The 13545-nt window shown below is 58.7% G+C and overlaps 2 protein-coding genes across 4 annotated transcripts in view; both read right to left on the reverse strand.

Annotated features, from left to right (window-relative positions):
- FAM222B (family with sequence similarity 222 member B) overlaps positions 1 to 2383 on the reverse strand; it is a 36566-nt gene extending 34183 nt beyond the window's left edge. Inside the window, exon 1 of one of the 2 annotated variants that reach the window (XM_075112768.1) lies at positions 2249 to 2383. The gene's annotated coding sequence lies outside the window, so the exon portion shown is untranslated. The remainder of the gene's footprint in view (positions 1 to 2248) is intronic. The other variant, XM_075112764.1, reaches the window with a different exon arrangement.
- Positions 2384 to 3045: 662 nt separating this feature from the next.
- ERAL1 (Era like 12S mitochondrial rRNA chaperone 1) lies at positions 3046 to 9488 on the reverse strand. 2 transcript variants are annotated; one of them, XM_075113197.1, is made up of 11 exons: positions 9325 to 9488; positions 8908 to 9060; positions 8678 to 8805; positions 8515 to 8592; positions 8300 to 8346; positions 7878 to 7939; positions 7343 to 7455; positions 6468 to 6860; positions 5807 to 5956; positions 5438 to 5518; positions 3046 to 4162 (listed from the first exon to the last, which is right to left on the reverse strand). In XM_075113197.1, the coding sequence occupies exons 1-11, from the start codon at positions 9428 to 9430 to the stop codon at positions 4073 to 4075; spliced, it is 1401 nt and encodes a 466-aa protein (XP_074969298.1). In that variant the 5' UTR covers positions 9431 to 9488; the 3' UTR covers positions 3046 to 4072. The 2 variants fall into 2 exon arrangements, with proteins under 2 accessions (XP_074969298.1, XP_074969299.1); XM_075113198.1 differs by lacking the exon at positions 3046 to 4162 and adding an exon at positions 4788 to 5108 and having other exon boundaries at positions 9325 to 9487.
- Between the last annotated feature and the right edge of the window lie 4057 nt (positions 9489 to 13545).

Genomic DNA, 13545 nt, shown 5'->3' on the forward strand with positions numbered 1-13545 from the left:
AACAGCACCCCAGGCTGCGCTCAAGCAGAAAAAGCGTGAATCTGTTTGCAGTGTGAAGTGGAAAGGGGATCAAAAAATACCATCTTATTAAATGGTATTTATTTGGTGATAAGCGCATTATTTATTCTACTGAGAAATTCACAAAGTGCCAGAGGTGTAACCATAAGTAAGGTCACGACTTAATGTCAGTATCAAAGCTGATCCTTAATGGAATTTAAGCACCTGCCTTGTCTTTTATCTCAGCACAAAATGAGATTTTTATTTTTCTTTTTTTTTTTTTCTTTTTTTACACTTCAAAAGGCACGTAACATAACAAAATACACGCCAAGCATGAAGGAACAGAAAGCATGCCAGCATCTTTCAGCAATCATCTTTCCCTTGTCATCCATTATGTCAGATTTATCTATTTTTGCTTAATTCCTGTTCCAGCAATACGCATCCTTCCTCCCTCTAGACTATCAGGCTGGTTGGGCTTGAACTCAATATGGCTTCTTAAAATAGTTGAGAAATATTGAAAATATTGAAGTGATGCTTGTAAATTACAGCCTATTCATCAACCTGTCTTTTAGATCCAGCTCAACCTGCGACTCCCCCAGAAAAGGGCCAATCCCCGATTTCTTCACCTCAGAAATCCTACCCAACTGCATGATGTAAATATGGTTTAAAAAATAAACAGCCTTTCTTTTATGCAAGTGTTTTTCCCAAAAGCTTAGATGCCGTATTTATTGCAAATCTTACCCTCTGGTTGTTCTGACTCCTACTTGCTTTTGATCCAGACCTTCCTCTACTAAAAATTACTGACCAGTTAATTCACTGCTGCTTGCTTTCTGCTGTAACTGCCTTCCCCCCCTGCCCCCCTCCAGAGTTTTCGGACCCTCTGGACTAGCTTTACAGGACACCAGATCCACCTGTGCACTCTCCCTGCATCCTTTGCTCCCCCAGCTGCTGGCTAGGAGAGCCTTCTCCCTCCACCTCTAATATCTGTGATATGCTTCAAGAGCACCTTTCCCCACGGCTTTGTGTATTTACTTAAATGAATGGGCTCTAACAAGTTTAAATTCTTTAGGTGGAAAAAGACCTGATCGGAAACACGCACGCTGAAAGGAAAAAGCACTTATCATTGCTATATTCCCTTCCTGCCTACGTAGCACCCATCACAGAATTTTCTCAGCCGGCTGCTGAATCAGACGAAGTTTCTATGGCGCGCACACAAAATCACGAAGCCCGACGCGTCCGGCAGGATTTATTCAATCACAAAGTCATCGCCGTTGCTCCAGCACAAATGACATCACCCGGGAACCCAACCTCATCTGCTGCGAGCGTGCTCTCCTGCAGCTACCAGTTCAACAAAGAACCGGGTTTGTGCAATAGAGGGGTAGAAGTATCGTTGTAAAAAAGTTTTCCCAAATAAACTTGGGTTTTCTTGAGACGGTGTGATTAAAAAAAGAAGCGATTAGGAGTAGGATAAGAAGCGAGCGCAATGAATTATCGCTGAGCTAACTAACCTGCATCTGCAATTTATCCTGAAACTTGTACCTAGCGATTAGCGGCGATACCAAGAGGAGCACACGACACGTCCGCAAGCCCTCGCAGGTGCTGCTCTGGGGGATCTTACGCTGCAGAACCCAAAGCATTTAAGTACTTTGCTTGCACGAGTGGACTGAAAACAGATAAGTCAAGCTCTGCAGTTTTCTTCACGCCTGTGTTAAGATGCTTGAAAAACGCTTGGCAGGAAACAAAAACGGCGAGAAACGTATTAACGACACCTCTTGCAAAAAAAGACACTTTCCTCGGGAAAGAATTACACAAAGGATTTGCACACACTGCAGCCGCAACACAACCCCCCCCTTTTTTTCCCCCCCCCGAAGGCATTTCTCTGTCGCGACGGCTGACGTAGTATCGCGATTCCCGCCGTGTGTTTGGGGTCGGGGGAGGGTCGGCGAGGCCCCAGGGCGGCAGAGGGGCCCGGCGGGCTGCCTGCACACCCCCCCCAAGGACAAGCCGGGGAGCCCCGGACTGGAGCACTGGGGGGAGGCCGCCGGGAGCGGCCCCGCCGCGCTGCCGCGACATGGGGGGGGGTGTCGCGACAACCGGGATACCTCGCGCCGCCTCAGGGGGTGGGGGGAGGGGACACCCGGGAAGGACAATGGGGGGCGGGGGGGGGGGCTGGTCCCGCCGCCCTGTGAGGAAAAGAGGGGGGTGAGGGGTGGGGAGGCGGCGGGCCGGCCGCCCACCCGCCCGCACTTACTCTCGGTGCCCCTGCCCGGGCCTCATGGCGCCGCCGCCGCTGTGCCCGTCCCGGCCCCGGCCCCGCCGCTCCCCGCCGCCGCCGCCGCCCGCCCTGGCCGTGGTGGCTGCGCCAGCCGCTCCCGCGCATGCGCGCCGCCCGCCAACCGCCCGGCCGCCCCGCCTCCCGCGCATGCGCGGAGCCTCGCGGAGGGGCCGGGGGAGGAGGGGAGCGCCGCGCCGCCCCGCCCCCTGGCGGCGCTGTGCAGCGCCGAGCACCCGCGGGGGGGGGGGGGGCGGACGGACACACGGACCCCGACGGGTTCCGCCCCGCCACCGCAAACACCACCCCACCCCCCCCCGGCCTTCCCGAAGTCGATTAAAACACCTCCCCCGCTGCAGGAAAGCGGCACTTCCCAGCGATGCGATGGGCTTGCAACGTGCTGATTAACCTAATTATCAAACCTCATTAACGCGCAGGCCGGGAAGGGGAGAAATTGCACCCCTTCCTGCTCCTTCACGTGCCTGGAAGGAGCCCGGGAAGATGCTCTGCAGCAGCAGGGCACAACCCTGACCCTGCCTGCACAGAGCCAGCCCCCGCCCCGTACCCCCACCCGATGAAACCCCTCCAAGACCACTTACTGGACCTCTCCCCTCTGCCCCAGCAAGGTCACAGCTTGGGACATGGGACAGAAACTCGGCTGGCAAAAAAGGAAGACAGACATAAAAGCACGCTGGGTTTAGTTGGAATAAAACATGGAAGTGGGCAGCTGTGAGGTCTGGGTGACGGGGAGGAAGAAAGGACATGAGAACCATCGCTTGTGCCGGGACCTCGTTTTATTGCAAGTAAAATACAAAAGTCAGATAGAAGCATTCAAGGGACGACGGCCTCCCCCGCACCCACCTCTGGAGGCTTCTTAGCCCAGCTGCCGGGCGATCCCGCGCTGCTGCGGCCCTCGGGGGCTCGGACACAGGCTTCTGCCAGGGCTGGTAAAGCACCTCCCTGACGTTGTACTGGAGAAGGACAGCACACGCAGGATTTGCTCAACAGGTCAGGGTTCCAGGCAGGAGCAGAGACCCCAGCCGACCCCACCAGATCTCCTGTAACTGTCAGCATGGCAGCCAGGCGCCCCTGCGCTCAGGGATGTTAATTTAGGGCAGCACACAAGTTTTCACCTGGATTTCTGGCAGGAAGCTGCCCCGTGCTGCAAATACCTGAGCGCAGCGGTGTCAGAGACAGAACTCAAGCCCCCAAACACCAGGTCCATGTGCGAGCGTCAGGGAGGGCAGGGGCCCGCGCACGCAGTGCCGGGCTCCATCGTTCGGTGCCGCCGTGCTCCGCGCCAAGGGCTCCTCCAAGCTTTGCTCACACCCTGAGCTCTGCCAGTGGCTCTCCATCCCCGACACCCCACTAGCCCTCAGCTGCAGAACCCACTGACGTTCCCAGTTTGGGCTTTTCTTCAGCTGCGACAGCCTCTAGGTTTGTAGCTGTGACCCTGGTACAGAGAGTAACGACTTTACAGTAACGTCGATGCAAGAAACTATTCAAATTCCTAAGAAAGGAGGTTCGCTCTGGTTTTGCATGATGAACAAGCTGTTCTTCAGAAGCAAGCATCTGTGAGACCAAACCACCCAACATATATTTGTTAGCCAGAGGGGGGGGGACACGCAGGACCCCACCACGCACCAGAAACAGGATGTGGAGAGGCAGAAAAACATCTATTCCCTGCTCAATTTCCCTTTCTGATAAATATGCTCCAGCAAACGCTCACAAGCCCATCCTCTGACCTCCCTGCTCCTCTCACTGGCAGTCAGGGAAGCAGCTCGTACACGCACCGAGAACAGGTCACAGTTCCATTTCTCCCTTCTCCAGCATCATCACAAGAGTCTGTGACTCCCTCTGGAGCGAGTACCACGTGCCAGGAGCACCGAACCGCTGAGGAAGTTGGAGGAAAGGATGAGAGGGGAAAGAGAAGGCATAAGCATTTTTACAAGCTACTGCACAGAAGAGGTCAAAATGAAAGCAGCAGCTGGCGGTCAGCTGCGAGGACGGTGCACGCAAGCCTGTGGGAAGCGCTCCCGCACAGGAGTTGGAAACCACTGGCCTTTAGGATCTACAGAGAGTTTGAGAGCTCCCTCTGTCACAGCCAGTCACTACGGTGTGTTTCAGCCAGCCAGCAAAGCCCTCCGCCTGGGCTGCCAGGGCAACACTGACCCCCTACACGGTCACAGACTCGCGCCCATGAACTCCAACAGGGCAGGGAGTAAAGCCGAAATGAGGCCACCGCATGGGCTGGGGTAGCCTCTTCCTCCCGCGTGACCACGGCTGGAGTCCCTCAGCCTTCAGAAGAGACGATAAGCGCGTGCTGATGATCCTTCACTGCCTCTCTTTGCTAAAAGATGGGAGATGCTCCTGGCCTTCCAGGCACAAACACTTGACAGCAAAGATGTGGGATGGCCCAGAAGCAGCGGATGACAGCTCTGTCAGCACAGGACTAGAACTGCGCCTGCAGCTGGTTCGCTGATGTCTGTCCCCACCTTCCACAAGATAAGGTGCCATAGAAGGTCTGAAGATTATTTTATTCCAGTTTGGGCCATTCCCCAAAATAATAATATATTCTACCTCAGCCCACTACATGGTTCCATCTTCACCTGTTTCTGGATTGAATAAAGGTGCCGAGACACCCACACGGGAAAATGGGACTGGTTTCTCTGTATGGCCAGAGAGCTCAAGGGCTGTTAAAACTTATGCAAAGAGCTCAACTCTTCATCTCCACCTTGAGCTTCAAGCGGACATCACACAGGAAAACGTTCATCAGGTCCTGGCCAGCCTCCTGAGCAATCCTGCTGATAACCTTACCTCCTCTTCCAATCAACATCATCTGTATTAAAACCCAGAGAGATGATCATCATCCTTATGTCGCTTAGCTGCGGGGAGGAATCACCCGAGAGAACAGCAGCACAGCCACAGCAGCGGTTAAAGGGGGCACAGCAGTTTGAGAAGCCCCAAGATCAAACCATGGGCAAGTGATCACTTCAGAAAGGGGTAAGCTGTTACCAAACAGCCTGTGGCTGCGTCGGGCACCCGGCTCTTCCCCACAGAGACCCCACAGCTGCGGGAGAGCGGGGTCACAGCAAGGATGCACATCCACTGGACCCACAGAATCTCCTTTCATGCTCCCCAGCACCCCATCTCTCTTCTGTTACTCACCATATGAGACTTCCTTGGGACCCTGAGGTTCTGCACGATGAGGAGCTCCCCGCTCGGTCCTTCCTCCCACATCTCAGTCACCTGCAACAGCAAGCACAAGCTCAGCAGTTCCGCAAGGCGCCTCAGGAACAGCAAACGCCCTCAGAGATGACAGACAGCTCAGCTCCCTGACACGAGCACACAAGTGCAGTCCCCCTTCAAACACACAAAGGGTCTCACAGCGCCTGACGGGGGGTGACCTGGCACTTGCGCAAGGACTCCAAAGAGTCGGACAGATTTCACAAAATCAGACAAAGGGATTGCTGTCACACAGCCCAATATTTCCAATAAAATAGCTCAAAGGCAAGCCTGCTTGTGCACACTTCCCACCTGAATCACGCCGTAGGGCACTTCCAGTGGCAGGTACTCCAGTAGCTTCTCCCTGATGATGTTATCACAGATCTCCTGAGGTGACTGGCTGGTCAAGACCCCGCTGTGGAACTCCCAAGGGCCTGGCTTGGCTTGCATCAGGAGGTACCGCTGTCAGCACAGAACACACACATCACACCCGCTAGCTGTCTCATTCCCCTCCCATGGTGCCACCAAGCCCTGCGCTCGTCCTGCAGCGAGTCGCTACGAGGACACCACTACCAGGGCAGCAGCTGAGTATCTTTGGTGGGGAAAGGAGAAAGGGAAGCTTCTGAAACTCAAACCCTGCCAAAGGGTCACACCTCCCTAAAGCTGCTTGCGTGAGTGATAAAAGCCTACAGCATCCCTTGTAGCTGAAAGATCACGCATTGTGTGGCTTCATCATTGGGAACAAGCTGCTGTTTGGAGAGCCCCAAGTAAGAGCTCTGTACAGAAAACTCTGGAGATACAGCATGGATGTACTCCACGTTGACAGATGACACTTCCCCCCCACACCCCAGGCCGGGAACAGGAGCTCTGCTGCTTCCTCACAGGTGATGAAGCTCAACATGAAGAACTGGGGTCCCACAAGGGTAACAGCACACCACTCTCAAAGCTTAACAGAAGCTCTGACCACAGTTACCTTGAGCGTATCCACCTCCTCCCCATGGAGAGCTGCCAGCATGAAGATCTCCTGGAAGCACGGCCAGCCTTTCATATTTTTTAGATCTCTGGGTCCACAGTGCTTTGGCCCTTGTGCTTCTTCTGCGACCAGTCTGGTCTCGGAAGCCCTCGTATCACCGCTGTTGTCCAAACTAGAGCCTTGTTGGGCTTGATCTGTTTCCTGCAGACAGTGAGGCTCGTGGGCCCTCTTCTCAGGTGGAGAAGCCCGAGTGACTTGTAGAGGAGACTTTGATGAAGAACCGGAATTATGTGTAAGTGCAGTTCTCACTTCCAGTTTCTTTCCATTTACAATTCCCTCTGTTAGCTCAGTTACTAGTTCCAGCAGGATGTACTTCTTCTTCAGCAGATCCACCTAACAGGAGAGAGGGGTGTCAGGAATTTGTCCTAAACGAGGGCAGCAGCTGGGCCCTGGCTCCAAAACCACCCAGGGGAGCAGCTGCTGCAGGACAAGGCTTCTTGCCCAGACGGTTTTCCAACCACAGGCCAAACCAGAGCACATCAGCAGTTCCAGTACAGTTTGTCCAAGCACCGTCAACTCAACAGCAATGCCCACCCTGTCAGCTCTGCCCAGATTCTTGTCGCCCAGCCCCACTGTGGTGCCAGCTCCTGTTCCAGGGCTGATTTAACCCCCACTCTGCAGCACATGGCTTCAGGGACACGTGAGCATGCAACACGTGCACGCTTAAATATTCTGCGAGTAGAGGGGAAAACTGGTGTCCTTTAACACACCCAGACTCAGCGACCTGCAAACACGTCGCTGCCGATGCCGGGCACTGCCTGAAAACACCAGCGTAACATCTTGTAAAAGGCAGAAAGAACGAGCTCCACATTTACCTTGTTCAGAACCAGGACACTGGGGATCTGAGGAAACTGAGAAAGACACTTCAGCACCTCCTTGCTCAGAGAGTTTCGTGTCCAGTGATCTGACACGTCCACCAAAACCAGAACTGCCAGAAAAGAGTAGGGGAACTATGATAAAACTACATTTCCCAAAATGTTAATTTGCAGTTTCTCTGCATTATACGGTCACCTCCCTCCTGCTGCTACTTCTTTCTCTTCTACAGAGCAGCACACGGATGGACCCAAAATGGAGAGTTTTAATTGATAAAAAAAGAAAATGCAGTTTATACCTGTCATCCTAATGACATCATGCTAAAACTCAACATCCAAGTCCAATAATGAACCCAAGCTGCCTCCCCTTGGCACCAGGCAATTCTCAAACCCTCCCCAGCTCAGCTCCCCCTCCCAACTCACACTCCCAGGGCTGCCTTTGCTGCCCAGTAAACGTCCAGATACCGCAACTACAGGGCTGCAGATTTCTGTGGCAGATAAAGGGCGTGGCTTGATCCAGGAGGAGTTGAGCACCCACCTAAATCTGCGTGTTTCATGCTGTCCCACGGGTCTCTCAGCATGGCTTCCTTTAGTTTATGTCTGAAAGACAAATGCAAATGAGCAAGCCAGACACAATCGCTACCGACTTCGTTTCCCTCAAAAGGGGGGAAAACGGTGTTTTCCACCATCCCAGCTGACACAAAGCTGCCTTACAGGCTGTGACGTCCCTCATTACGTGCACACATGCAGAATCAAATATAACAGGGCTCAACGGGTTCCACAAGCTCCGTGTGCTACCAAAATCACAACAATAAACGAGTTCAGAGACCAAAATAAGACCAAAACTATACATTCCTGTTACTCCTATTTTACAAACTTTGCACAGTGAAAATCACTCTCTGCTTTTATCAAACCTTGATGGACAGGAACCCCCAGCTCTCCCCACAACAGTGGTGATACCTTTTGGCTTTAAGGGGATTAGTGAGGCCAGGCGTGTCCAGAATTATCTAGAAAGAGGAAAAGACAGATCTCATAAACTTGCCTGCAGGTAGTAGCCAAGGTAAAACTTCTATTTGTGCCATGAGAAGTGACCCCGTGGGATACAAATGAGAAAAGCCCACCCTTCCTGGCTAACACTCCCCCTGCCCCAGGCAGGAGTGGGTCGGGAAGCTCACCAGCTGTGTGTCCTCGTAGGTGACAACACCCCGGGCTTTGCATCGGGTTGTGTGCACTTTCTGAGAGACGGGGAAAACCTGTAAGAAATTGTACACATACACAGCCAGAATGCATCAAATAGCGATTTAGCAGCCAGAGCTTGTTGCTCCACCCCAGCTTTACCTTTCTGCCCAAGAGCTGATTAGAAAGCGTGGACTTCCCAGCGTTGGGTGCTCCGATGATGGCAATTCTTAAAACCTTGGGGTTCTGGGGCTGGTCAGGCTGATGCCGCAACAGGCGGTCCTGTTCCTCTGCCAGGAGAAAGAAGAAGCTCCAGCACTGCTAAAACCCCGCAGCGGGTCCGGACGCTCCGTGCCGGCGCCGGGACTTGGGCGGCAGGTGGTACCACTCACCTTTGCTGGTGGCGACGGGCGGTGGGTGCCGGCCCAGGGCACCGGTCGGCTTCTCTGCGGGGATGCCCAGGATGCTGCCGAGCGCGGAGCAGCTCCGGCTCCAGCGGGCGGGGAGCGCGGCGGCCGGCGAGGCGCGGCTGGCCAGCACCCGGGCTGCGGGACAAAGCAGCCAACGTTGCGCGTCCCCAACGGCTGCGGGTACCCAAACCGCCCCAAAAGCCTGTCGTCCCCCTCCTCCCGACCCTGCAGCGCCCGGCAGCGCTTCCCCCCTCACGCAACGCCCCCGGGCCGGCCCCGGAGCACCGGCCCCGGCACCACCACCCCGCCCCGCGGCGGCCCCACCGCCCGGCTCGCCTCGGAAACGCGCCCCACGGCGGCCCCGGAGCAAGGCCTCGGCCCCGGTCGCGGCCACCCCACCTGGACCCAGCAGAAGCAGCCCCGCCGCGGCTGCCCGCGCAGCCCAGCGCACGGCGATGGGCGCCGCCATGTTGTCACGCCGCGAGGCAAGCTGGGAGCGCCTCATTGGCGCAAACCCCCGGGAGCATAGAGAGGAGGCGGACGGGACCAGCGCGCCGCTCGTCGCCGCGGGGGGCTGTGGGGAGGAAGCGGGCGGTGCGAGCGGGCGTGGGCGTGGAATAGGCGGGGCCGTGGGCGGGAGGGCGGGGCCGTGGGCGGGAGGGCGGGGCCGTGGGCGCGGAGGCGCTGGCGGGAGCGCCCCCTGCCGGCCCCGCCGCGCGGTGCAGGACGGCGGCACCGTGCCGCTCGGCCCAGCGCGCCCGGTGTCCCCACCACACTGCCCAGTGCCCCCAGCAACACAGCCCAGCGTGTCCCAGCGCGCCCCAGTGCCCCCAGTGCCCCCTGCAACACATCCAAGTGTGTCCCAGTGTCCCCCACAACATACCCCAGTGTGTCCCAGTGCACCCCAGTGCCCCTGCAGCACACCCCAGTGCACCCAGTGCACTCCAGTGCCGCCCACAACATACCCCAGTGTGTCCCAGTGCACCCCAGTGCCCCTGCAGCACACCCCAGTGCACCCAGTGCACTCCAGTGCCGCCCACAACATACCCCAGTGTGTCCCAGTGCACCCCAGTGCCCCTGCAGCACACTCCAGTGCACCCAGTGCACTCCAGTGCCGCCCACAACATACCCCAGTGTGTCCCAGTGCCCCCTGCAGCACACCCCAGTGCACCCAGTGCACTCCAGTGCCACCCACAACATACCCCAGTGTGTCCCAGTGCACCCCAGTGCCCCTGCAGCACACCCCAGTGCACCCAGTGCACTCCAGTGCCGCCCACAACATACCCCAGTGTGTCCCAGTGCCCCCTGCAGCACACCCCAGTGCACCCAGTGCACTCCAGTGCCGCTCACAACATACCCCAGTGTGTCCCAGTGCCCCCGCAACACATCCCAGTGCACCCCAGTGCCTCCCACAACATACTCCAGTGCTCCCTGTAATACTCCCCAGTCTATCCCAGTGCGCCCCAGCATGCTCAGTGCCCCCCAACACACCCCATGCATCTGACTGCTCTTCCGTGCTTCCCAGTGCTCCCAGTTCTCCCCTGTGCCCCCAGCAATACACCCCAATACAACCCGTGCCCCCTGCCCTGCACCCCGAGTCCCCCTGAACTCCAGTACACCCAGTACACCCAGTACGGGCCCTGCAGCCCCTATGGGACATGACGGAGAAGGAGAGACAGAGCCAGGGTGCCGTAACCCCATTTATTGCCCCGGGCCTGGGCCCTGGGCTCCATCACCACGTGTCCGTGCCATGCCGTGTGCTGAGACGTGTGCTGTGCCGCGTGCCATGCTGTGCCGCGTGCCATGCTGTGCCGCGTGCCATGCTGTGCTGCGTGCCGCGTGCCCCGTGCCGCGCCGCGTGCCCAACCGTCAGCAGAACCGTTACCATTACTAAACTCAGTAATGGTAACGGTTTCCCCGCCAGCCGGGGGGTCCCTGGCTGCGCCCGTTGCTGCCCATGCCTCGGGGTGCCCCACGTCCCAGCTCCACATCCCCCACCCCTCCGTGCCCTGTGCCATGGTCCCACGTCGCGTCTCCCGCCCTGGGCCCGTCGGCGGGTGCCGCCCGGAGGAGTACATCATCTATACTGTAGTGTCTCATAGCGAACTTACAGTATACGATGATATCCTGCCCGGGGCGGCGGGCAGCGTGCCGCAGGGTGGCTGGAGAGCAGCGCCTGCACGGGGGGGAAGAGCACCGTTAGGGAGCACAGCACCGGGGCCGCCGCCTCACCGCCACGGCCTCCCCCCTACCCCATCATGGTCACCCTGGTCCCGGTGCCCCGGAGCAGGATGGAGGCTCCCAATGGTCTCCTTACTCCATCTTTATCGCCCCCAATCCCACCACCCCAGAGCAGGATGGAGACTCCCAATAGCCCACAACCACAGCATCCCCTCATTATCCCCCCAGTCCCACCACCCCAGCACAGGCTGAAGGCTCCCAATGTCCCCCCGAATACAGCACCCCCTTCTTATCCCCCCAGTAACCCCACCCCAGCGCAGGCTGGAGGCTCCCAACCCCCCCCCAACGCCAGCATCCCCTCAACCCCCTCCTTGTGCCCCCCAGTGCCACCTCCCCGGCGCAGGACAGCGGCTCCCCAGGAGGTGTCACCTACCTGTGGGGGGTGGCACTGGGGCTTTGTGGGGTGCTGGGTCTGCACCCGCCTTATAAAACCTGCTCTGCCTCATCTGCATATCTCACATCTGCACTGCACAGCTGGATGGGGCCCCTTAACCCCTTCATGCCCGGGGGGGCACAGCCCCAAGCAGGTCCCCCCAGCCTAGCACAGCCCATGGGGGGCTTGGGGACACGGGTTTGCAGGGGGCCACCCCGCCTGCCTTGACCACTGTGGTCACCAGGATGGTCCCTCCCCATAGGATGGGGGACCCCAAACTGGGAGCTACCTATTGCAAACTGGTTCCCAGTTGCTGGACAGGGGCTTTGGACATGGCAGTGCGACAGCCCCATGGGGATGGGGTCCAGGGTGGTGGTGGGATGTGTAGGTGTAGGGGGTCACCCTGCACAGGCACCCCCAGCTGAGCTACACACACATGGGTGTTGGGATTGCTGTGTCCCCTGGCCACATATGCTCCCCTGAGGGATGTGTCCCCCCCAAAAGATGTGCCCCCCAGCCTGCAGGGTCATGTCCCCCACCTGCCTGTGCCCCCCCAGGGGGATGCGTCCCCTGGAGGGACGTACCCCCCAGCCGTGTGTCCCCAAAGGACATGTCCCGCTGTCCACGCGTGTCCCCAAGTGGGCTGTGTCACCTCATTGCACACGACCCTGGTCATACTTGCCCCTTGGCCACTCTTGTCCCCAAATGGCTACAGCCCCTGGCCACGAGCGTCACCTGCCTGTGCAGGACCCTGCTCATACGTGTCCCCCAGCCACGCATGTCCCCAGCCCTGTCTGTCCCCACAGGGCCACCTCCTGCAGCGAGTGCCATGCCACTGCGCCCGGTTGTTTGTGCCAGGACACGGCGGCGTTCCTGGAAGCCGCCTGCAGGACGGTGATAATCCCCCGCCAGGACCATCTGCGTGGGAGCCCCGATAAGCAGCAGCATCCGTCTATCGGGGACCCTGCCCTGCCCCGCGACGTGTCCCCAGACCCGCTGCCACCTCTGGGTGACGGGAACAGGGGCAGCATCACCCACATTCCCCCCAGCCTGGCCAGACCCTGGCAGAAGGTGGCACAGAGTCAAGCCCTGGCACAAGCCTGGCCGCAGGCATGAGGATGCCAGGACTTGAGGGGCTGCAAGGGACCATCACCTCCTGTCTTTTGCCCCTGCTGTGACTCAGAGGTGTCCTGGGGGGGCTGTAGTGCTCCCCAAACTGTGGCACAGGCACCCAAGCACCTAGAGCAAAGTGTCCCCGAAGCCTGGCCAGCCCCAGGTGAGCCCCATGGCACTGTCCCCACCCAGGTTGGTCCCTGCGCCCAGGGTGCTCGGGGGCAGCCCTGCCCCATGGCGCTGCACCCTGTGGGGCAGAGGGGACCTGAGTACCCCCGGGTGCCCTCCCGGCAGCTGTGCTGCTCCATGGCGGCGTGTCTGGCTGCAGATAAGGAGCGCCGGGGGCTGCCCAGCTGTCCCCACCCGGCGTATCTGCAGGGCCACCCTGCTGTGCCCAGCACCCTGCCCAGCCCTCGGGGGACACCGAGGGTCTTGAGGGCACGAGGGAACTGCCTTTGGCCTGGGGAGGGCAGTGAGGCAAAGCCCCCCGTGTGAGCCCCACTGCTGGCTGTCACTGCTCCCGCTCACAGGCCGACCCCGAGAAGGGCAGGTACCCCCCGAGCCACCCTGCTGTCCCCCAGCGCAGGGAAGGGTTGGGAAGGGGATACCAGGCCCAGGGGGGGCCATGGGTGCTGCCTGGCCCCCACGGGGTGCAGGGGGCTCTGGCAGCAGGGCAAGGGCATGGGGCTGCTCAGGGCCGGCAGCAGAGCAGGGGGAGGTGGTGGTGGCACGAGCTGCTGGGACACACAGAGCCTTTGGCCCACGTCAGCCCTGGCCCAACCCGGGGGTGCCACTGGCTGGGGTGCCCCCGCAGTGACCAGCTCCCAGGTTAAGGAGGGTGATGCAGCTGGACTCACCAGCCGTGCTCCGCGGCTCCTCGCTCCGTGCTCAGG

Source organism: Phalacrocorax aristotelis, chromosome 18 (assembly GCF_949628215.1).
Source record: "Phalacrocorax aristotelis chromosome 18, bGulAri2.1, whole genome shotgun sequence".
Taxonomy (NCBI): Eukaryota; Metazoa; Chordata; class Aves; order Suliformes; family Phalacrocoracidae; genus Phalacrocorax; species Phalacrocorax aristotelis.

Excerpts from the sequence above, each read along its gene's own strand:
- ERAL1 (XM_075113198.1), bottom strand. The coding sequence starts at position 9,430 with ATGAGGCGCTCCCAGCTTGCCTCGCGGCGTGACAACATGGCGGCGCCC. Across the intron at positions 8,347-8,514 it reads CCTACGAGGACACACAGCTG|ATAATTCTGGACACGCCTGG; the intron begins GTGAGCTTCCCG and ends TCCTCTTTCTAG. Across the intron at positions 7,456-7,877 it reads CATGAAACACGCAGATTTAG|TTCTGGTTTTGGTGGACGTG; the intron begins GTGGGTGCTCAA and ends CTTTTCTGGCAG.